This window comes from Uloborus diversus, chromosome 7 (assembly GCF_026930045.1).
Source record: "Uloborus diversus isolate 005 chromosome 7, Udiv.v.3.1, whole genome shotgun sequence".
Lineage (NCBI taxonomy): Eukaryota > Metazoa > Arthropoda > Arachnida > Araneae > Uloboridae > Uloborus > Uloborus diversus.
Genome location: NC_072737.1, coordinates 102,633,916 through 102,659,338, shown reverse-complemented (window position 1 = coordinate 102,659,338; position 25,423 = coordinate 102,633,916). Strand labels below are relative to the sequence as shown.

Below are 25,423 nucleotides of genomic sequence, written 5' to 3'. Positions count from 1 at the left end.
GCATTTTCTCGTTTTGAATTCAGCTGCATATGCAGATACGACTTTTACACATAGCATGGCAGAATACTAGTCTTGCCTTTCGAAAATGATAAGACTAGCATTGTTAAACATAGTTTAAATTGATGATTCATTGTATTGAGTGTTGTTATTGATTGATAATGTTATACAATTTGTCTTGCAATGTTTTTCACGGTTCTGTTTGTTTCCAATGGATCTGTATAAGAGACCCACCTCAAGAGGCGTCTGGGCCATAACCAGACCTAGTGCGCTCCCCAACAATGCATCCGTCTTTCGTGTGTCACCATTAAGGCGCTGATGCATGACACAGTAGTAGTTTTTTTTTTTTTTTTTTTTTTGACGCCCAGTTTAAACCATATGGAGGCATCTGAGCTCTCTTTTGATGCGAAATTGCACTAGGAATTTAATTTGAGCCGAGGGATATTCTAAGCCAAACGAATACCCAAGGGATCTTTTACATGCCGCATAATAATACGACATGGGAGCTGATGATTTAAATTTTCTTTTCATATTCTTTCAAAAAATGACTATGAATTTTATTTTAAGTATAAACTAGTTAGCTCGCTCCACAGTCAGAAATGTTTCTAAAATTATTCTGCTTTTTTTGTTAAAGATTTTACTGGTGTCTAAAAATTCTCAAAAACAGAAGCCAGGAACAGAATCTAAGTATAATAAGTTGAATAATATTAAAAATTATTATTATTATTATCATTATTATTATCTTTGTGTGTGTGTGTGTGTGTATTTCTGTTATATCGCTGTTGAAACAGCTTTCTTAGAATTGAGACAAAATTGCTTATTTTTGAGAACATCACTCAAAATAGCTCCGAGACAATTTGGCTTCGAATTGAAAGGTAAGAGTTCTTACTTTTGAAATGTACCCTGTTTTCAAAAACGATTCACCACGTTCTCATTTTTGAAATACCGCTCTACTAAGAAATAAGCACAGACTGTAGCATTTCTGAGTACAGGGCTGTCTCAAAAATGAGGACATGTAGAATTGGTTTCAGTAAATGATGTTGAGTAAATGAAGGAGCGATTTTGTCTCAATTCCCTAAGAAACCTGTTTTAACAGCGGGTCGATCATTTGACATCGCTCTAGGACCCATTGTTCATTTCCAAAATTCGACCTGCAGATACTATGCTGACGTCCTAATTGAAACGAAATATGTAATATATATACACCATTTTCTTATAGGTTAGCGAATTATTTGGAACTATTGAAACAACAGCAGGAAGCTGTGGAAGAAGAAATTTTAAGAATAACAGCTACGCTCAAGAACAGATTAAACGATTTGGGTCAGGTAAATGTATACAGGGTGTCAAAACGACCGCATAAACTCTGTCCCGCTAGGTTCCTCGTTGGGAGTACATAAAAACTGCAAAAAGAAGCGTTTCTGAACAATTCATAGTTTACGGGAAAAGATACGAAAAACAAAGTGTGACGTCACTGCCGGTGCAAGAAAAAACTTTATTGAACACATCAGCAGCAGTATACGTACATTACGCATAAAAACAAATACGTGTAGTAATGACGTTTTAAACATTATCATCTGGAAATATTAAGATATGCAAATACTGTTGTTGGTTTGTCCAATAAAGTGTTTTTTCCTTGCACTGGCAGTGACGTCATACTTTGTTTTTCGTATTTTTCTCGGTAAACTATGGATCGTACAGGAACGCTTCTTCGGACAGTTTTTATGTACTCCCAATGAAGAAGCTAGCTGTGCAGAGTTTATGCGGTCGTTTTGATACACCCTATATTATTTTCATACTTTTAGCTCGAATTAATTCTATCATAATCAACTTAAAAGTAGCAAATGAAAATTCTACATAATATCAAAAACCGTGCCTCTTACATTTTGTAACTACAGTAAACTCTCGATTATCCGCGGCCTTTCAAACGTTCAGATGAAAAAATTCTTTACGGACGATATTTAACTGAATGAAGATGAATGCGCCCATTTTAACCTAACAAGTGAAAAACTTATTTTTCTTTCCCCCTCCTTTCCAGTGACATCAAACCTTAAAAATAATTTTGGGAAAAAATAGAACCGACTTCAAAACTGCAGCTAGAAATTGCTCTAAAAGCTTGAAAAAAAAGTAAAAAGCAATTTCATTCATTCAGCACTTTTTAACATATTTTTTGAACTCTGCGCAAAAATGACAGGAAAAACGATCATTTCTCAATAACTCGAAGTCCCAAGGGACCGGCTATAACGTTCGAGTTATTGGTAATAGTTTGAGTTATGGGAAGTTTCCACAAAAGTCTCAGGGACCCAATGAAAACTTCGAGATAAAGGTTGAAAAACTCGAGTTATAAACACACGGTATGAACTGATAACCGCCTCTTTTTTTTTAAGTCGGTTAAAGAATCACCGAAACCTGACTAGTTGAAACGTTTTTACTTCCTTTTACAAAAAAGGAAGTATTGTATTCGCGAAAAAATTTTCACTCAAAAATCGCCCTTAATTTCCATTTTGCTCACCCCCAAATGAATGTTGAGTTTTTTTTTCGATTCGACCACATGCGGAAAAGTGCCTAAGAATGTATAGACACGCGAAATATCCATTTTGACCATCACCGAGGTAATTACAACGACTTTTCTCGTGACGTCTGTATGTATGTGCGTATGTGCGTATGTATCTCGCATAACTCAAAAATGGTATGTCCTAGAAAGTTGAAATTTGGTCGTAGTGGGGTCTAGTTGTGCACCTCCCCTTTTGGTTGCTTTCGGATGTTCCTAAGGGGGTCTTTTGCACCTTTTTGGGGGGAAATCATTGTTAATTTCGATGTAAACTCAAGTGGCGTTATAATTTGTCGGACACTTGGCGATATATCGCCAGTCTTTTGGTCGCCAAGTTTTGTCGCCAACTTGGCGACAAATTTGGCGGAGTTTTTTTTTTTTTTTTTTTGGTTTCAATTTGGCCATTGTTGGTGATATTTAGAGAATAAATATTGAATCACATTAAAATAGCGAATAATGGGGAAATGACATTAAATTGGAGTAAAAGGAAGTCATGTGATGCACCACACATCAGCTCGTTTTAGATCTACGGTACTTACTGCTTTAGATCAGCACTACTTATTGATTTCCCTTTGCAATAATGAGCGCATTTATACATTTTTAACACATTGTTGTCGTTTTAGCTATACATAGTTTAGGTTAGAACCCCTTGAATAGGACAGCAGACTTATCCGACATTTTCGTACCAAGACAGCCTTGAATCCAACCTTGTTTCTAGTATTTATTAACACGCTATAATATTAGTTGGTTGCAGTGTTGGGCATTAATCAACTAAATCCTCTATCGACTAAAGTAATCTGACTCCCATTTAGTTCAGACTAATATTTTAAAAATTTAATTCAATTGCAGACGAAGATTAACGTTAGTTTAAACTAACTCGTTAGTTGACTAAAAAAACTAATTTAGTTCAGATTGATTTAGTTCAGATCAGGGCCGGACTGGGTGGTCAACAGGGCGCGGGAAGGCTGAGTTGAAGGGCGCCAATTTAGCCTCCATAATATCAAAGAAATTAAAATTTAGTGCGGACTTTTTAAGGGGAAAAAAAAGCATTGAGAAGTGAATAAAGCCCTTTTTTTTGTTACAGAAAATGTCGAAACGAGAAGTCATATTTTTTGCGAGTTCAAAAATAGTTGGAGAGACCTCCCCCTCCCAAGAGTGTTGGCACATCCTCTTTTACTGATTACCCCCTAGAAAGAGATCCTCCCTAAAAAAAAGATAAAGATCAAGAACCACCAAAATACCCCCTGAAAATTTGAAGAACGCCGGGAAGCGGTTGTGGTGAAATATTTTCTAGTTTCGAAGAATGAGAAGTTTTGCTAAATTTTTCCCAATAGGCACTTTTTCCGAAAATTGATTGCTTGTTTGTCTTTCCTCAGAAATGCATCATTCACTAGTTCAATAGCATTAAGAGACAACACCTCTGGCCGTGATACTTTTTTTTTGTGTGTGTGTCAGTGTGTCTCGATTGAATTTTTTTCACTGGTATCTGCAGTTGTTTTAAAACATAATGCTGTCATTTTGCAACATAAATTTGTCGATTCTCTAAGCTGACAAGGTTTTCTCCGTGCGATCAAAATCCATGCCCAGGTTTGTTTGTTTTTTTCGTTTTTTCCTGCATATGCTAGTTTGTAATTTTCGACAAAATGCTTCTGCAATCCAAAATTAAAAAGAGTTGTACATCGCGTTTGACACTGTTGTCCGTTTTCAAATATTGTTGTAAAATATTTTTTGTTTCACTTTATTTATCATGCTAAAGCTCAAAAAGAATAAATTTAAAAAATAATTTCATTATAAGGGTTTTTTTTTTTTTTTTTTTCAATGTTAAAAATCTTTGCATCTCTGCATGGTGTTTTTTTAAAGCATTTTAGCTATGCAATTACTTTGAGAGTAGAAGCGAGTGGTAATGCATATCAGGCCATTACTAGTTTCTATAAATGTACCTACATCAAAAAAAAAAGTATGTTTCTGAATGAATAGCAATGCAAAAAAGGCATTCAGTCATGAAGGGAAAACATGATTTTACAAATTGGGTAAGTCAAGAAATATTATAATTTATCAAAAATGAAAATTACCAAAGAGTAATTAGCATGAAGAATTTAGTGTGGATATAACATGAGACATTACACTAGTGATTAATTATAATTTCAGTCCTCAAAATCAAAAGATTATTCGAATTATGTTTACTCATTTGTTCTGCACTTATAGTAGGGTCGAGTCCTGACTTACGCGAGCGATGCGTTCCAAACTCCTTGCGTAGGTCGAAATTTTGTTTTGTAGAAAAATGTAAACATATATATATATTTTTTAACATGTCAAATTTTTCTAGACACTGCTGAACACCCCTTAAACTGATTTGAAGTATTCCTCTACTATACTTACAGTTTCTTAATAAGGAACTGAACTTTTACTGTTTTTAAAAAATAAAAAAAGCCGTTTTATCCTTACTAATAATAAAGCTGAAAGTCTCTCTGTCCGGATCTCTGTCTGTCAGGATCTCTGTGACGCGTGTTATACTTTAAATGTACATATAGCAAACGAGCATTTTGAACGTTTCTATTAAATTTTATGATTTTGTTGCCTTAAAATTTCGAAAGCTTTTTCAGTGTAAAATTTTGTTTTTGAAAACTGACGCGACCTAGAAAGAGCCGTCTAAAAATGAACCAATCATATTAAAAAGAGAGGGAGAATGAAATAAATAGTTTAGCAGGCTTGATCTTAATCCTTTTTACTGTTTAAAATAATAATTTTCAATTGAGAACACAACACACTTAAATTTTATCTTTCAACTTAATGTTTTTTTAACTATATAATGTGAAAATTTTTGCAATATCATCTATTTGTCATTTCCCAACTCATAGATCAAATTACAGTTAATTATGAATCATAGATCGTAATTCTATAATTAAAGATTACACATGAAGAAAAATATTAATATTTGTAATACCAGTGGCGTACCTAGCATGGGTGACACTCGGAAATTTTTACTGGGGGATAATATACAAAAGACAAATAAAAGCTATAAATGCTTTTTATGTAACTTTCCCTAAAGGCATGTGTGCGTCCAGAGATCAACAAAGGAAGAGTGCCTGTGAAGTTGTTGGCTCTGTAATTACTTTAAACGTAAATCTCACACAGGGAAAGATAATGGGCTTTCAGTGTTTTCCCCCCTGGTATAAGAGGTTACTACTAGGTCTAAGTATTGACAATATGGACTTAATTTTGAGTATAGTAGTATGTATTAATTCCATAATGTGGTGTGTGACATATTGGGGTCCGGGCGGTTCCACCCCCTTTACAATTTTCAAATTAGAATTCTTAAAAATGCATTTCAGCTTCATATTTTTCAAAAACTTGCAATTTCATTTTGGGTGTCACCCCTCAGACAGGTCAAACCCGGAGCGGACAACCCCTCCCCCCTTTGGCCCCCTTAGCAACGTCACTAGTAATACCTTTGCGTTTTACTTATTAATGACATCGCTTTTTCAAAGTCAAACTTTGTTTTGCTTATAATGAATTGTATTGTTTCATTCATGAAAAATTTATTAATAATAACCTTCACAAGTCAGCAGGATAGCGAGGGGGGGGGGGGCGATTATCGAGCTTCATCTGAAGGAAAACGCAGATTCCTTCAGATGTTCCCAAAATGGTATAAAGGCAGCATAAAATGTAATAATGTAATGATTTTATGCAGAAATTCAAATATAAATATTTTTAAGGTTTATTGTAGCTTACACAAGGGCGACAACCCCTCACCGCCAGGGCAATGGCGAACTCCCTCGTCCAAACGCTATGCAGCGTCCCCCCTCCCGAGAACGTGACCTCCAAAATGAGATTTAAAAAATCTCTTAAGTTACCCTCCCCCCCCCCAAAAAAAATCAATGCCGAAGGTTATGCCATGACCCCCTTCCTTTGTGCACAGCTCTGGCTAAAAAGGAAGTGAAGGAATTAAATCCAGTTACAAAAACTGGAATATGTTTTGAACACAAAGCTTTCGAACGAAGGATCTTGAACTTCTGTTATGATTTTAATTGACAATACTTAGTTTAAAATCGAAAAATGTTTTATCTTTAAAACTGCTCTGTACCTTTATTGTTTAGTCCAGCAATTCCACAAATGTGTCCCAGGGAGACTAGCTTTCCTCCTGGACCACTTCGAAAATTTACTATTTTTTCTCAACTAATTTAAACTTTTGTAGTAAATTACTGTAGTAAGTTTTGTAGTAAGTTGTGATTCCTATTCCGGGCTGATGAGTGCTAAAAAGCACGAAACTGCAGTCCTCGGATGGAATAACTGAGCTGGTGGTATATTTTAAGTAATTTAAACTTATTATTTATGAAACTTTTTTCCTTTTTTTTCTTTCAGAGCCTCTGCAGTATAAATAAGGGCTATTCAATGCAGATACACGACTATAGTATTTATTTTTGACTGTCAGCTACAAGTCATACTTTTATTGTGGGACGGGCGCTATGCGAAAATCTTAGTTCCAAAAAGGGCGCGTTGACTCAAAATGTCTAGGAATCAACGTACAGTCTTGTTCTCGTTTTTTTGTGAAACTATAAAAATTGCGGCATCTGACTTGACCATAGATATGTGTGCTGTCACTTTCACCCTCACACCCTTTTTTTATTGGGGAAGCACCCTGGGTCCGCTTTTGTCCTCAGAACTGAACCTTGAAGCAAAAGATAAGCCACAAATGTTGCCCTGGGAGCAGACTGTTTACGAAACGAGAGGGGACTAATTGCTTTTATTGGGGGCAATAAAAAGGAACGTTTATACAAATAAGAAGAACATTGCTTTTGCATGTGAAAATATTCACATCCAAAATCACTTCTTGGTTCCACATAATTTATTTCCACATTGCTAAAACATTGTTTTGGAAAATAAGAAAAGAACAGAAGGGCGCCTTTCGAGAGGGCGCACCGGGAAAAGTCCCGGTGAAGTCTATGGCCAGTCCGGGCCTGGTTCAGATTAAAGTAATCAGATTGAATTTAGTCAAACTAATTTAATCAGATTGATTTAGTCAACTAAAGTAATGAGATTAAATTTCGTCAGATTAAAATTTATACTAAATCTAATCAGATTGAAATAAATCTACACTGTTAAAACTACAGATTGCGTTTGGATTCTTTAAGGGGTTCCTTTCTCTTCTCCCCCCCCCCCCCAATGAATATTAAGAAGCTCCTAATGTGTTACGGGGGGGACATTGGGGGTTGGGGGACTGCCCCCCTTACCGATTTAAGATCTTAAAAAATCAATAATTTTTAAAAACACCCCCTTTGGACTGACGCAGTTTGCGACATGACCCACACTACCCCCCCCCCCCCCCATTTGGTACACAATATTGCTTTTGGTCTTCCTTATCTTTATCTTCTTTATCTTTGCTAATAATAAAGCTGAAAGTCTCTCTGTCGGGAGGATGTCTGTAGGATGTCTGGATCTCTGTGACGCGCATAGCGCCTAGACCGTTCGGCCGATTTTCATGAAATTTGGCACAAAGTTAGTTTTTAGCATGGGGGTGTGCACCTCGAAGCGATTTTTCGAAAATTCGATTTTTTTCTTTTTCTATTCCAATTTTAAGCCCATTTTTCACAGAAATTTAATAAAATGGGAAATAATTTGTTCTGAAAATTATCTTTCTTTATCTTTCTTTTCTTTACTTCTTTATCTTTCTCATTTTCTTTTTAAACAACAAACCTGAAAGTCTCTCTGTATGGATGTTTGGATCTCTGTGACGCGCATAGCGCCTAGACCGTTCAGCCGATTTTCATGAAATTTGACACACAATTAGTTTGAAGCATGGGGGTGTACACCTCGAAGCAATTTTTCGAAAATTCGATTTTATTAATTTTTTATTAAAATTTTAAGCCCTTTTTCACATAATCTTTACTAATAATAAAGCTGAAAGTCTCTTTGTCTGGAGGATGTCTGGATGTCTGAATCTCTGTGACGCGCATAGCGCTTAGACTGTTCGGCCGATTTTCATGAAATTTGACAAAGTTAGTTTGTATCATGGGGGTGTGCACCTCGAAGCGATTTTTCGAAAATTCGATGTGGATCTTTTTCTATTCTGATTTTAGGAACAAAATTATCATAAGATGGACGAGATTACCATAACGTGGAACCATAACATGGGCATAAGCCAATTGGCGATAAAATTCACCATAAATTATTTGTAAATATACAGGCGGACCAAAAGACCTTTTAATTTTCTATTACGGGCAAAGCCGTGCGGGTACCACTAGTACTGGAATAAAGGCTTGATTTTTTTCATATCCAGATAGCCGATGCCTATTCCCTATTGCATTTACTTATATGAGGGGATGCCCCCCTCTCAAAAAGAAATTCACTCCACTCAAATTATGGGGGGTGGTTAAAAACGCGAAAAGTTGCCAAAAAACAAACCTAAAAATTTTGAAGTCTGCGCCATCCGCCCCACTAACCCCCCCCCCCCCCCTGTAGGCCACACCGCTTCTGATCTTATTCGAATAAAATGCTTGAATTTTTTTATCCAGATGGCCGATGCTTGTTCTGTTTCAAAGTAACTTATTTAAGGGGATACCCCCCTTAGATTGAACCCCCCTCAACTTACGGGGGAAGGGGGCTCCCCCAAAAACATAAGTACAATTTTTTTTCAAAAACAAGCGCTAAAAATTTTAAGTTTGAACGAACCTTTCCACTGACCACGCCCCCCCCCCCCCCCCCATAGACCACACTGCTTCTGATCTTATTGGAATAAAGTGCTTGAATTTTTTTTATCCAGACGGCTGATGCATGTTTTCTTTCAGAGTAACTTGCGTAAGGGGATACACCCTTTTAAATAGAAACCCCCTCAAATTACGGGGGGTTCCCACCCACCCCCAAAAAACTCATTAAAACACGAAAATTTTTAAAAAAAAAACCTTAAAAATTCGAAGTTTGCGTCAGAGTAACTTAAGTAAGGAGATACCTCCCTTAAATAGAAACTGCCCTCAAGTTATGGGGGGTGGGGGATTCTCCCCCCCCCAAAACACTTTATTGCAAACGCTAAAATTTTTGAAAAACAAGCCCTAAAAATTTTGCGCCACCCGCTATACTGACCACGCCCCCCCCCCCCCCCCCCGTAGACCACACTGCTTCTGGTTTTATTGGAATAAAATGCTTGAATTTTTTAAATCCAGATGGCTGATGCATGGTCTGTTTCTGAGTAACTTACGTAAGGGGATACCCCTCCTTAAATAAGAAAGTCCCTCATATTCTGGGGGGCTCCCCCACCTTCAAAAACCTATTAAAAACACGAAAATTTTTCAATAACAAACCTTTCAAATTTGAAGTCGGCGCCACGGACCCCGTTAGTCTGGATCACCGGATAATCCGGCTCGATCGATTTGACCGATTTCCCTTTACATTTAAAGAGCGATCGCCAAAATTCCATAATAATTATTTATTTAACCCTCTCACGGGCAAGACCGTGTTATGTCGTTGATTGAGTTCCCTTTTCTTCGCAATGCAACTTTTGAATCAATTTGTTTTACTCAATAGGGAAAAAATTGAACTGTCACAGGAGAAGATTACAGACTTTGTAGACATGTTTACTGTTTATTTGTAATTCTATGTGTTTCCTTTTAAGGTGATTTTTAGTGAGTATGTTTCATTTTGTTTCGTTTTTTTCATTCTCCGGATTTTCGATATTCCGGAATGGGTCGGATTCCAATTAATTCGAATTATCGAGGTTCTACTGTAATCCGCCCCCCCCCCAAAAAAAAAAAATTCAAAAAGATTATTACATTTTCTCATGGTTTCGATAATTTTTTTGTATTTTTCAAGCAAACGTTCAAAATTTTCCCCGCGGTGTGGGGGGGGGAGCGGGTCCTGACCTTCATGACCCCTCTTTGTATCTGCAATTGACATACACTTGGACATAAAAATATACATCTGTACACCAATATACTCGGGATAACAAGTTATACTTATATACTCGTATATAAACGTATTTACTTGTGTTTGCACGTTCTTTGATGTACATACACGTATATACTCCGATTAACACGTTTACGCACATACTCGTATATACACGCATTAACTCGTGTATGCATCATAAATATGTATTTTAACTTACAAATACAAATGTACGTCTGTACACGAGTATACTCGGGTTAAACAAGTATCTACACGCATATTCTCGTCTGTACACGTACATACTCGAAAATACAAGTATTTTTTCTTATATGCACGCATGAATATATATACACGTTTAAAAGGTAATTTACCTCTGTACACGAGTACACTTGGGGTAACACGTATCTATACGCATATTCTCGTGTGTACTAGTACACACTCGTATATACACGTATTTACTCATGCAAAAATGCATAAATATGCATATACGCGTAGAAATAAAAATGTACCATTGTACACGAATATACTCAGATTAAACACGTATCTATACGTCTTTTCTCGTGTGGAATCGCACTTACTCGTTTGTACACGTATTTTCTCGTATATGCATGCATAAATATGTATATAAACGTTTAAATACAAATTTACCTTTGTACACCAGTTTAGTCGGTTAACACGTATCCATACACAAATTCTAGTATGTACACGAACATACTCGTATATACAAGTATTTACTCGTGTTTGCACACATAAATAAGTATACAGGATGTATTAGTACATCGTTTACATACTTTCAATGCAGATACAGTGCACCTAGACGCGATAGTGACGACACAAAGCGTAAGACAGGGCACGATTAAGAGGAGAAAACATGTTTATTATTTTTAATACAGCAAAAATACTGGTAAGATTTGTCTGGTGCATACGCTACGTAAACCGAAGCATCAGATGACGGTGCATGCGCACACGTGGTTTTTGTTCCACCATTAAGTCCGGGATCCGCCCGGTATTTTTGCTAAATTTCGATATTACGGGCGGTGTCGTAATTTCGAACACCTTCTTTGATGATGATCGTTGGCCCCTTAATTTTCTTTTTCCTTAGTTTTTTGCTGTACTAAAGATTCTGAACATGTTCTCTTCTCTTATTCGTGTTTTGTCTTTTTGGTGATTGGTGTTGTCACTACCGCGCCAGGAAAGTGTTTCCGACCATGCATTGCTATGTGTTTCCCCTCGTCTAGGTGTACTCTATCTGCCCTGAAAGTCTGTAAACGCTGTACTGATAAACATTGTGTACACTTAGAAGTTTGAATATAAATCCGTGCACTAATAGACTCGGGAAATACGTATTTATACGTAAAATTTCGTGTTTACACTTACGAACTCGTATATACACGTATTTACTTCTGTTTGCACGTAGAGATACAAAATTCCTGTAGACACGAATATACTCAGGTTAACACGTACAGCTCCGTTTATACACGTACACACTCGTATATACACGTATTTACTCGTATATACACGTACTTACTCGTATATACACGTACTAACTCGTGTATGCACGCATAAATATGTATTTTAACCAAAAATACAAATGTACCTCTCTACTCGAGTATACTCGTGTTAAACACGTATCTATACGCATATTTTTGTGTGTGCACGTACATACTCGTATATACTTGTATTTTCTCATGTATGCACGCATAAAAATGTATATGCAATCTTGAATACAAATGTACCTCTACACACGAGTATACTCGGTGTAACATTTATCTATACGCATATTCTCGTGTAAATACAACGACCTCTACACACGAGTATACTCGGTGTAACATTTATCTATACGCATATACTCGTGTGAATACGTACATACTCGTATTCTCCTATATGCACGCATAAATATGTATATACAAAGCAAATTTCTCTGTACACGAGTATATTCGGAGTAACAAGTATCTATACACATATTCTCTCGTGTGTTCACGTACATACTCGTTTATACACGCATTTATTTATGTATAAACGCACAAATATGCATATACACATAGAAATACAAATGTACCATTGTACACGAGTATACTCGGGCTAAAAAAAACTAGACATCTATTCTTGCTTGTACACGAACTTACTCGAATATACACGTATTTTCTCGTATATGCATGCATAAATATGTATATATACGTTTAAATACAAATTTACCTCTGTTCACGAGTATACTCGGATTAACACGTATCCATACGTATATTCCTTTGTGTACACGTATATACTCGTGTATACATGTATTTACTCGTGTATGCACAAATAAATTTGTACATACACTTAGAAATTAAACATATCTCCGTGCACGAATATACTCGGGATAACATGTATTTATACTTATAAACTCGTGTTTACAAATATGTATCGTATATACACATATTTACTTGTGTTCACACGTACTTGTAGGTATATACACGTAGAAATACAAAATTCCTGTATACACGAATATCGTCGAGTCAACACGTATATACACGTATATGCAGAAAAATACGCGTATATACACCTACTTACTCGTATATACACGTATAACTCGTGTATGCACGCATAAATATGTATTTTAACGTACAAGTACAAATTTACCTCTGTACACGAGTATACTCGGGTCAAACACGTATCTATACGCATATTCTCGTGCGTACATGAACTTACTCGTATATACTTGTCTTTTCTCGTATATGCACGCATGAAAGTGCATGTACTAGATTAAATACGAATTCACCTCTGTGCACGAGTATACTCGGGTTAAAACGTATCTATATGCATATTCTCGTGTGTACTCGAACATACTTGTATATACACGTACTTTCTCGTATATGCACGCTTAAATATGTATATAAACGTAGAAATACAAATGTACCTCTTTACACGAGTATACTCGGGGTAACACATATCTATACGCATATTCTCATGTGTACACGTATATACGCGTATCTTCGCTTGTGTGCACGCATAAATATGTATATACACAATTAAAAGTAAATTTACCTCTGTACACGAGTATACTCGGAGTAACACGTATCTATACGCATAATCGTGTGTACACGTACATACTCGTATATACACGTATTTACTCGTTTATAAACGCATAAATATGCACATACACGTAGAAATACAAATGTGCCATGTTACACGAGTGTACTCGGGTTAAACACGTATCTATAAGCCTATTATCATGTGTGCACGTACTTGCTCGTATATACACGTATTTTCTCGTATATGCCTGCATAAATATGTATATACACTTTTAAATAGAAATTTACCTCTGTACACGAGTATACTCGGAGTAACACGTATGTATAAGTATATTCTCGTGTGTACATGAACATACTTGTATATACACGTACCTTCTCGTATATGCACGCTTAAATATGTATATAAACGTAGAAATACAAATGTACCTCTTTACACGAGTATACTCTGAGTAACACGTATCTATACGCATATTCTCATGTGTACACGTATATACACGTATCTTAGCTTGTGTGTACGCATAAATATGTATATACACAATTAAAAGCAAATTTACCTCTGTACACTAGTATACTCGGGGGTAACACGTATCTATACGCATAATCGTGTGTACACGTACATACTCGTATATACACGTATTTACTCGCTTATAAACGCATAAATATGCACATATACGTAGAAATACAAATGTGCCATCTTACACGAGTATACTCGGGTTAAACACGTATCTATAAGCCTATTGTCGTGTGTGCACGTACTTACTCGTATATACACGTATTTTCTCGTATATGCCTGCATAAATATGTATATACACGTTTAAATAGAAATGTACCTCTTTACACGAGTATATTCGGGGTAACGCATATCTATAAGCATATTCTCGTGTGTGCACGATCATACTTGTATATACACGTACTTTCTCGTATACGCACGCTGGAATATGACGTAGAAATACAAATGTACCATTTTACACGAGTGTACTCGGGGTAACACGTATCTAGACGCATATTCTTATGTGTACACGTACATACTCTTATATACACGTACATACTCGTATATACACGTATTTACTGGTGTATGCACACATAAATATGTATATTTACTTAAAGTTTCAAATATACCTCCGTACACGAACATACGCGGGATAACACGTTTATATACGTATATACCCGCACGTAGTCGTATGTACACGCATTAACTCGTGTATGCTTGCATAAATATATATATACACGTAGAAATACAAATGTGCCTCTGTTCATGTGATATTTATATTTTACGAATGTAATCTGAATTTAAAAAGTAATCAAATCAATTTTATTACTTTTAATCCGATTACTTTTAGTCTGACTAAATTCAATCTGATTAATTTAATCTGAACTAAATCAATCTGAACTAAATTAGTTTTTTTGATCAACTAACGTTAATTTTCGTCTGCAATTAAATTAAATTTTTAAAATATTAGTCTGAACTAAATGGGAGTCGGATTACTTTAGTCAACTAATCAATCAATTACAAATTTAGTTGATTTTTTTAGTTGATGCCCAACACTGGTTGGTTGCTATGTCGTAAAACAATTGATGATAAGTTGAGTAAATTATTCAGGTAAATCTAGAAAGATAACTTAGTTCACAAATTCAACAAAAATGTATCTAGAAATGTTTACTACACTCCTGTTTGTGAAAATTGCAACACCATGAAGGAAGCATCATAGTTGAATGAAATTTAATACTTAGTTGAGTGGTAATGGTACAAATAAATGGTTATATTTTCAAACCAAATAAACAATAAAAAGAGATAGAAATTAGTATTTTGTGTGACTACCACGCGCCGCAGTAAGAGCTGCTACACGACTCGGCATGGGGTGAAACAAAGTTTTGAATATCTGCCTGCGGAAGAGTATTCCATATTGTTTGTATTCGCAACCAAAGTTCGTCTGTCGAAGCAACAGGACGAGGATCACGAACGAAACGCCGCCCAACGAAATCCCACACATGTTCAATCGGTGACATACCCGGGGAATATGCAGGCCAAGGAAGAAGATGTACCTGCTGCGAATCAAGGTAGGATTTGACAGTCCTGGCGACATGTGGACGGGCATTATCCTGCTGGAATACAGCCCCTGGCAAAACCCTTGCAGGAAAGGAATAGTTTGGGGCTGTAAAACTTCGTTTATGTATCGGGTAATGTTCAAATTGCCCACAATTCGTAGCAATTGTGATCGTCCATGATATGCTATGGCACCCCAGACCATAACTCCGGGAGTTCGTCCACTGTGGGGTTCGATAATGCACTCAGGAATGTGCCATTCAACGGCATAGCGCCTGACACGAATTCGGCCATCATGGTGCCACAAATTGAAGCGAGATTCGTCAGAAAAGACGACCTGCTGCCAATCATCACACCAGCTCCTATGCACATTGGCCCATTGTAGCCGCAGGCGGCGATGGTTTTGCGTGAGAGGAATCCTGTATAAAGGAATCCTTGCGCGCAGCCCACGCTGCAGCAGACGTCTCCGAATTGATGAAGCACACAACGAAACACCTGTAGCCACACCCGTTGACCACTGTGCTGCTAATTGTCTAGAGGAAGCTGTGCAGTCCGTCAGCGCCATACGCACCAGGTGTCTGTCATCGCGAGCTGACGTCGCATTTCGAGGTCCACTCCCGGATTTCCGAGCTGTCCGAACCTCGTCCGTCCACTGCTTCCAAACACATATGATTGTGCTGCTGTTACGCTGCACACGAGCGGCTACTGCACGATAAGACAATGCAGCTTCACGAAGGCCGACGATTCTGTCCCGTTCAAACTCCGAAACTTGATCAAATTTCGCTTTCTTTCGTCGAAGAGGCATAGTAAAGATTCAGTTAACGTGAACTCTAGCATATAACCACCGATAATCATACACACCGCGCTACAGCCGTCTATTTATATTCGGTTCGATCCGCCGTTCAGAGGGCGCTGCTCAGCATACGCATGCGCTACCGGTCTGCAATTCTAATCATTTTCATATCATGCCCAACTTTAGATTTCCTGCAATTTTCAGCTCACTCGCGTAAGTCCTTCGTGGTGTTGCAATTTTCACAAACAGGAGTGTATAGTGAATCTCATTTTCACACCTTATTTGTTTTTAATTTGTATTCATAAAATCTTTTTCATTTACAGAATAAAATAATCAAGCATCAATCAGGCAACACATCATATAAAGCTTAGGCACCAGTTTTCTGCAACAAGGCTTTTGTACAAATACTAATTTTGTTCCCCAACAATTTTGGAACCAAAATGTCGGATAAGTCGGCTCTCCTTTTATATAGTGGCCGTAGTTTAAGTGCATGCGAATGTTATTGATCGTTTTCAGCTATTACATACAGTAGCATCGTTTCTACTGATTTTGCTTATACGCGGTTATCGTGCCACCCTGCGGATAACCGGGAGCATATTTTATAGATTATGTTTATATTTACAAAACCCACAGACGAGACGTCCTTGAATGACTTATCGTCGCAAATTCTTAGGGGACTACTTCATATGCCTTACAAGCAATCAGACTCGTCATTTAGGAGGTCAGGAGGGAGCAATTGCCTCACCTGGCTTTGAGAAATCAATGTATATTGACATTTATGTGGGCGTGGTTTTGTTGTTTTTCGAAACAATATGCGTTGATTACAGAGGCGCAGCAAGAGAGGGGGTGGAAACACCCCCCAGAGCCATTAGTTTCAACATAAAAGCAAATTCTAATGCAATAGTTTATACAGATGAAAGGGCTGTTTTGATCAAAAAAAGAAAAAAAAAACCTTCATTAGGTATTTTTCATCAAAACCGTCCTTTCAGAAGGTATTTATGGTCAAAAAACCTCTGTAGAAGGTTTTTTTCATCAAAAAATCCCTCCAGAAGGTATTTTTGATCAAAATCCCCTCCAGAAGGTATTTTTTATCACCCCCCCCCCCCTCCAGAAGGTATTTCTGGCTGTGCTAATGGTTGATTATGTGCTTTTTAAAATGCCCCTCTCCCAAAAATATGATCTTGTCAGGCCTGCAAGCAATCCTCCACAAATAAACATCTATAGATTCTTCAGGATCATAAAGAGTGGTGTACCTGTGGGGTCTAGCACCTTTGACTAACTTTAGGGATGGCACCCAGCCCCTACATCATTTCATAGAGATTCAATAAAACTAACAACGCTTGCAATTCTTTATGAAACACTAATGATGTTCGCTCTTGAATCAAAGACAGGACACATTTTCCATTCCATTCACAACACCCCCGCCCCTCCCTCCCAAAAAAGGGCCTTAATTTTGCATTTGATGTTTAAAAACAGTAGAATTATATACACAATGTTCGTATTTAAGAAATTTCTTTAAAAAATAATAACTTTAATATAGAAAATGTAAATTAAAAATAAAGAGAATACAAAAATTCTATATTATGATTAAAAAATCAAAACACGTATAAAAACTAAAACCTTGCTTGGGGTGTACTTCAGACAGGATCGACGCGAGGTCAAAGAAATTGTCGGGTGTATGAAATTAGTGTCCTTATTTTTTTCAAATGCATTGTATTTTAAACAAAAATGTTTATTAAAGGATTGAAGTTAAGAAAAACTGCGAAACGTACAAAACTTTTGGTTAAAATAAGAAAATAGTCATAGGGGCTTAGCCAAGGAATTGGAGGCAGGGATTCTCCATACCCAATTCTTTGCTTTCATGTCATAAAAGGTAATGCAAAATTGCAGTTTTAAATCTTTAAGTTTGAAATTATTCTGTTGGAAACTTATTGACTCTTGATATCTAACATAATCAAAGTTCATCTAAACTTGTGCTTTTGTAACGTTAATTTTTAAAAATTGCCTGGGAAAAGTATTAGAATCTCATTTTTCCTCGTAACATCATCAAAAGTGGCCTAAAAATAAGTTTTTAGAACTTCAATTTCAAAGGGTTTTTTTTTTTTTTTTTGGAGAGAACCCCAAACATCCTCCTTGACCTTGACAGCATTAAAATCATCAAAATTTCGTTGTTGGATCTTCAATTTTGAAAATTTCTGTGGGAGAGTCCCTGAACCCCCTTTCACATCATTAAAGATAGCCTAAAACTTATTTTATAGGGTTTCAACTTTGAAAAATTTCAGATAGAGAACCCTCATACTAAAATTGAGTGTTTGGGATTTTTTTGGGGAACTATGTCATTGGTAACCTCGAAAAATTTGCAGGAGAGAGTCTCTGAATCTCCACCCTTTTCATAACGTTACTAAACATATGACCTCCAATTTTGTTTTTAAGGTTTCGTTTTCGAAAAAATTTCCGGGAGTGAGTGTTCTGACCTCCTCTACTGTTAACATTATCAAGGATAATCTAAAATTCAGTTTTTGGTTTTTCAATTTTGAAAAATTCCAGGGGAGGACTTTCAAATCCTCACACCTTCCTTTTACGTCATCAAAGATATCCTACAATTACGTATTGGGGATTCTATTCAGAAAATTTTCTTTGGGAGAGTGCCAAATCCCCTACCTCAAAAACTATTTACTTGAGAGCTAAATTACCAATTATGAAGTTAGAGAGCGTGAAATTATCTTATTCAATCCTATTTAATTCACTAAATGGTTTAGCAAATTAGGATTGCAAAAGGTGATCAACCAAAGAGTCTGGTTTTTGAAAAGCAAACAAACTTACCCAAAGGAAAGTGCATTTAGTTCGTTCAGAGGTGTGAAGCAAGTATTGTATTGTCAACATCTTACACGGCTATTGTCAAAATGTGTCCTTAGACTAATCTGAGCACTCCTAATTCAATATTGTGCATCCATACTCCAAAAATAAGACATTCTCATCATAACTTTAAAGGCTGTGCTCATTTCAATGTGTATACATCAGTGTGAATGTGGTGTGGTTTACGAATCCCGTCAATGTTTAATCTCAACTATTACTGAATTAAGAGGTGAAATCTTGAACTATTGCTCTATGATGCCAGTGGTGGCCACCCCACTAAGGGCAAGGGCGCACACCCTTCAATATTGTGGAGACCCCCCCCCACCCCCCAAAAATGAGAAAAATACCCCTCAAAACACCCCACCCCCTAAAAATTTCAATTGTGCAGTTTGCACCATGACTCCCCCCCCCCCCAGGTGGGCACCCGAGTGATAATACTTTATTTAAAACACACTGAGACATTTCCATTGCTTTGTTTAAAACTGAAATTAAAAAAGGATTTTTCTTATCAGGTTCGCCAGTCAATAGATCAAATGTCTAGTTACACCAGAAGTCCTTGCAGCCCTCACCACGAAAAGAAAGATGAATCAACTTTAGATGTCCATCAGGTGACCTAACCCATACTTTGGAAGCAAACAGAATCAAAGAAACCAAAACAAAAGACATTAGCAAAATCTTTGTTTGTCAAGGTTGTTGGTTTTGTAATATAAATATTTTTAATTTTTAAAACGTTTTAACAATTAAATGGCATCTAAGAAGAAAAATAATAGGGGGCAGATTTGGAACTTGCCACTTAAAACATACCAAGCTAATCGTTCAGACTACTTGGCCACAGAATATACTGCATTAAATTAATTATAACTTTCAGACCGTTTGACCTAATTAGTTACCAGACTCCGCATTTTTTTCTTCTTCTAATTTTGTGCAAAAACAAGTGTATTGGAGCAATTTACCTTTGAAGAAACAGAGCAGATTTTAACTAGAAGTACACGACGTAAGAATAAATAGAAAAAATCTTATTTAATGGCATGTAAATATTGATGTTAAAAATGATACAAAGTGAGCAAAATATCAAGTGTGGGGCAAAACAAATAGCATTTAATTTTAAATTAGGACTCGAAAAATTTGTGATGACTTTAATTAATTATTAACCGATTCTACTACTAATAGCTACGGAATTTTCAAAACACTAACAAACTGCTCGTTTAATACAGGGTGTCCACAAAAGAACTACAGGGTTTTGAAAAATTATACTGTGTAAACGGTATGAGTTAGGTCAGGTCAGTTATTTGTGATGAAATTGGTAACTCATCGAATTCTTTGCACACCAGTTTCAGTTTGGCTTTTCAACATTATGAAGAGAGGAAGAATCGGATATTCAATTATTTCCATACCTAATGAAAAATTTTAATTAAATATTTGTTATCCACATGCATAGCAAAGAGGTAAATAACAGAGTGAAAGAAAAGATAAAATCTTTGGTTTAGGCAGATAAGTGTTAGTAAATTGATAAACATAAAAGTTCAGTCATCAACTGATTTCCTTAATATAATAAAAGATTCTACACATTCAATTTTTTTATACAATCAAGTTGATAGTGACTTGAAGATAACCTGTGCAAAAATGTAAAATATACTCCAGGTATCAAAAGAATGAATGTTATGTCAGCTATGAAGGGCAAAATTATGCCATGCAGACAGGGGCGCAGCTAAAGGGGGGGTTTGGGGACAACCCCCCCTCCCCCGAAACGTTAGTCCCAACAAAAGAGAAAGAGAGAGAGAGAGAAAGAAAAAAATCAAACAGACTTTTTTCTGAGTAACAAAGGTCAAAAATTCATTTCGCTCCCCCCCCCCCCCATGCCATTGAAAATCTGCTCCATGTGTGACCCTCAAGCATAAAGACGCCTCCCTCTGCTGCGACAATTTTTTGATAATTAAGTGAAATTAGACACTTCGCTTTAGAAATGAGATTGATTTGTTAAAGCCACGTATATGCAGCCTTTCTTTGTCATAGATTTTGCAAATTGTTAAATATGTTGAATTTTTATGAGCCGCGCAGTGGGAATATTGCATACAGTCGAATTTGTATATTTTGAACTTCACATTAAAGAAAAAAATCGAGATAAAGAGGTTTTGAGATACGGGGGCTTTAAGAAATTTTTATAGAAATTTGAAATATGATGGTGAAAATTTAAAATCGATACTAAAGAGATTTTTGGGCTCTTGATTAAAATTCCTCTTTATTAGTTTTGTTAGGTATTTATTATATTATTACATTATTAAGTGCTTTATTGCGAGTTTAAGTAATCATTTTGACAGTAAAAGAAACTTTAAGTATCTCTTTTTGAAAAAAAAAGTCTTTTATTGCTTTTTGGTCCCTGTTTTTTTTTTGGATTCATTATTTATCCTCTTGAGGTTAGCAATTGCTGCAAATCTAACTTGGTCAGTATTCTACGGTTTTCCTTTTTTTCATCACTTGAAAAAAACTTATACTTTCTTTTCACTCCTATCATTTCGGTTTTCTAAGGAAACAATTTTACGAAAGAGAGCAAACAAAGAACAGTACTTATCCAGATAACAGAGCGAAATGGTTTTTAACTTAAATGACCTTTAACCATGAACTTGAAATGTTCATTTTACATGTCAAACCTGTGAATTTCACCCCTTTACTCTTCTTCCAAGAAAGTGCGTGAAACGACTGTCCTTTGGTTAATCTTCCTGGAAAGATTGTTCGTGGAACGCATTTCTCCCTTTTTTCCACTGCCTGCTCAGCTCTTGAAGACAATTCCTCTGTTTCTGAGTTGAAGAAAAATGTTTTTGTTTGCTGCTTAAAGATCATTGGGCTTTGAATCCGAAAATGATAGCAAAACCGGAATTCAAGACGATAGAGGTTTTTGTTAGTCTGGCCTTGTGTGTGTCATAGGTCATAGTCAAAACGACCTTTGCTAACCAGAGTATCCATTGCAATCACATTCATTTTTCAACTAGTAATTAGTGCATATTCTTTTGGAAACGTACAGTCTGTTTAAAATAGTACATTCTAAGTGAAAGTTGTAGCATATTATGCAACAACTCGCATATTATGCAACAACTCACTTCATTATGATAATGAAGCGAGCAAAACCGATAACAAGCTTTTTTAAACCCAAAGAAAAAAAATTAAAATGACGAAAAGGATTGCTCTAAAAAGAGAAAGTTAACATTGTCTGAAGAAAACGAAGTACAGTCTGCAAAGCAGCATTAGTCCTATCAGACCCTTCTGAAGGTAATTTTATTTTAATTCAAAAGAAAAACTACATAGCATTACATAAATAAAATGTTTAAAAACGAAATGAATCTAGATTATCTGTTAGCTTGATTCGCATTAAAAAGTAGAAAATAAAAAAGACTTCTGTTTATAATACTCAAAAATTGCTGTTGCTCTCTCAAATAAATATTTATGTAAATTCTAAAGCAGCAAATAAAATTAAAAACGGAACTACTTTGATATACCCAGACTTGAGAAGAAAACAGATAGTATGCACATTTGAGCGAATAACTTTCTACCGCCTATATTTCTTCCCTAACTTTTTTTATTCAAATTTTATGGTTACAGGCGGAAATGGAAGTATCTATTAGCTTTCAAGGATACCAGCATTTGTAGATGTGCATTAGCCTCTAAATTAAGCAGTCACACTAAATGAACGGAACATGCTCATCAGATATGTGATTTCCCGTGATTTGGATAGACTGGTTTTGAAAAGACGTTGCTAGAAATTTCACTTTAAACTAAATGGAAGGAAAAGGAAAAAAAGTTGAATTTTCCATAACATTAAAAAAAAAATCTTTGCTTTTGTTTGACACAAGTATCGGAATTGGGGCACCCCATTCCAAAGTATGTAAGATTCACCTCCCTCTTATTTTTTTTTAAACTAAAAAAATTTATATATACATACATATATATATATACATACATACATACATATATACATATATATATATATATATATATATAAGAAGTAACCCCCCCCCCCCGAAAGTCGGGTCTAGCTACGTCTCTGCATGCAGATGATCTGCACCACATTTGATAGTGATTTTTGATGATTGATCAAATAAAACAAAGGCTGTTACTGAGCTACAAATAGGTGACTGATGTTATGTGGATAGGAAAAATCCAAACCGCATAACTTACAACAAAGGTTACCATCCCTTCAAAGAAGATGGCCTACCCCCTGGAATCCTAGAGAGCAACTCTCTGCCCCCCAAATGGTATAAAACCCCCCTATAAAATGAATTCCTCTAAAATTTTCAATGGCGCAGTCTGGACCATAACTGTTCCACTCCTGGGCGCCCCTAGCCAAAAATTTTGGAAACTTTTAGTTTACGTGATTTGAAATTGACTTAAATAAATCATATTTTTGTACTAAAATGACTTTTGAATGAAAAAAATTTCACATGCGGCCGTGCTTGTAACACTCTTCAGGCACATTTGTACAGAGTGTATTCATTTTGAACTGGAAACATAAGAGCTTCAAAAAAATATGTTTACAAATAATATTAACCCATGTAACACATAATAGACATGTAAAAAAATGTGGTTCATTTTACTCTCAAAGCTTCACAGTTCATTCCATTTCTTTCATTTTCTGAGTCACAAACATAATGCTTTAAGATTTAAAGAGAAAATTTAGAACTATCCACAATAAAAAATATTGTCATTTAAATAACCCTCGATATTCTTCGTTATCCATACTAAAAGAAAATAAAAGATATTTTAAAAACTTCATTAAATTTTTTATTGTTGTTTGCAAAGAAACAGCGTCAGAAAGTCACACACGTCCCAGTGGAAAAGTCCGGTAAAATTGTCTTCCCAAACCATGATTTGCTTCAATCATTAAAGTAAATTGGTTTCTTTCAGTAAATTTCAAGTAGTTTAATGTTTTTGTGCAGTATTTGTGACTATTCAGTGGCAATATTCACAAAGGGTAACACACGTAACGCACCAATATCACCAAATTTAAAAAATATCTACTGCTTAAAATTTTTTTTAAAAATCCCTAAACACATCTTTGATAATGTATCTCTCTATAAAAAGCAAATCTTGATTTTACTCATTTATATTTCACAGAATGAAACGTATATGTACAAAGTTTCAAATATCTAACTTTATAAACTTTTTTTTACATATTTAAAACACATGAAGATTTAACAACTAGTTGAGAAAACTATGAAAAAAGGCCAGTAAGTTTGTTATAAAGGGCATTAAAGTTGAAAAATGTTGTGTAAAAGTAGCACACGTAACAAAAGAATCGCCCAGATAAATACATAAAATTAGCCAAATTTTATGATTGTGTTAAACATTTTTACACCAAAATCCCATAGTTCTTTTATGGACACTTTGTGCAATTACTGCAGTGAAACTTTCATTGCTTAAAAATCGAATGCACACTAAAGCTCAATCGAATATGTGATGAATAAGTTTTCTTAAGAGTGTTAAAACAAGCATAGTACATCATTATGTGTATTAACATATAAAAATTGAATCATTTTTAAAATCACAAAAAACTGCATTAGTAAAAAGTAATAAGTTTTTTAAAATCTTTCACCCAACAATGTGAATTGTGCATTATCTTGCTATTACATGAATGTTAAATTTCATTCTTAACAAATATTTTATTTTAAAATTCATCTCCCCAGACCCGATTTCCATGGGAGCTCTAATGCAAGGTTTGGCTCTATTAAACTACTGTATTTGTAATAAAACTTGCACACTCTATGAACGAGCCTGGAGCCATGTGAAGGGAGCCTTGTAACATGAAACACATGTATCTTACCATTGCAAATTATTGCCTTATTTCATTTTTTACCATAGTAAACATCAACAGTCACTTTCAGTTCTATATTATTTAAATAGCTCCTAAAGTTAGGGGCTAGTGAGCAAGTTTGGTTTCTGTTAAATTTATGCTCTTGATGCTACTTATGCAATATTCATTCAATAATTCAATATGCCTATTTCGACCTTCTAACGTTTAACAAAACAGCAATAGTTTCAAAAAAAAGAGAGAGAATTGAATTTTTGTGTGGCCAACTCTCAAGAGCTTGAGACTAGTGACAAAACTTAGTGAAAGAGCAAATAAACTACTATCTTTTTTTCCTTTTATTGGCGCCATCAATGATGTGCTAAGTCATACTGTATCATCGGTATGTTATAATGTGCATGTGCACTTTATTTCATAAATACATTTATATTAACTATTTGTGTGAGAACTAACAAATCTGTACCTATATAATATTTCCTATTTACAAAATATGAACTATATATAA

At 35.6% G+C, this 25,423-nt stretch overlaps 1 protein-coding gene across 2 annotated transcripts in view; it reads left to right on the top strand.

Moving 5' to 3' along the window:
* LOC129226053 (uncharacterized) overlaps positions 1 to 21,699 on the top strand; it is a 103,268-nt gene extending 81,569 nt beyond the window's left edge. Inside the window, exons 10-11 of one of the 2 annotated variants that reach the window (XM_054860633.1) lie at positions 1,217 to 1,322; positions 19,634 to 21,699. In XM_054860633.1, coding sequence (XP_054716608.1) covers positions 1,217 to 1,322; positions 19,634 to 19,738 — 211 coding nt within the window. In that variant the 3' untranslated portion in view covers positions 19,739 to 21,699. Of the gene's footprint in view, positions 1 to 1,216; positions 1,323 to 16,588; positions 16,713 to 19,633 lie in introns of those variants that run through there. The other variant, XM_054860634.1, reaches the window with a different exon arrangement.
* Positions 21,700 to 25,423: the final 3,724 nt, after the last annotated feature.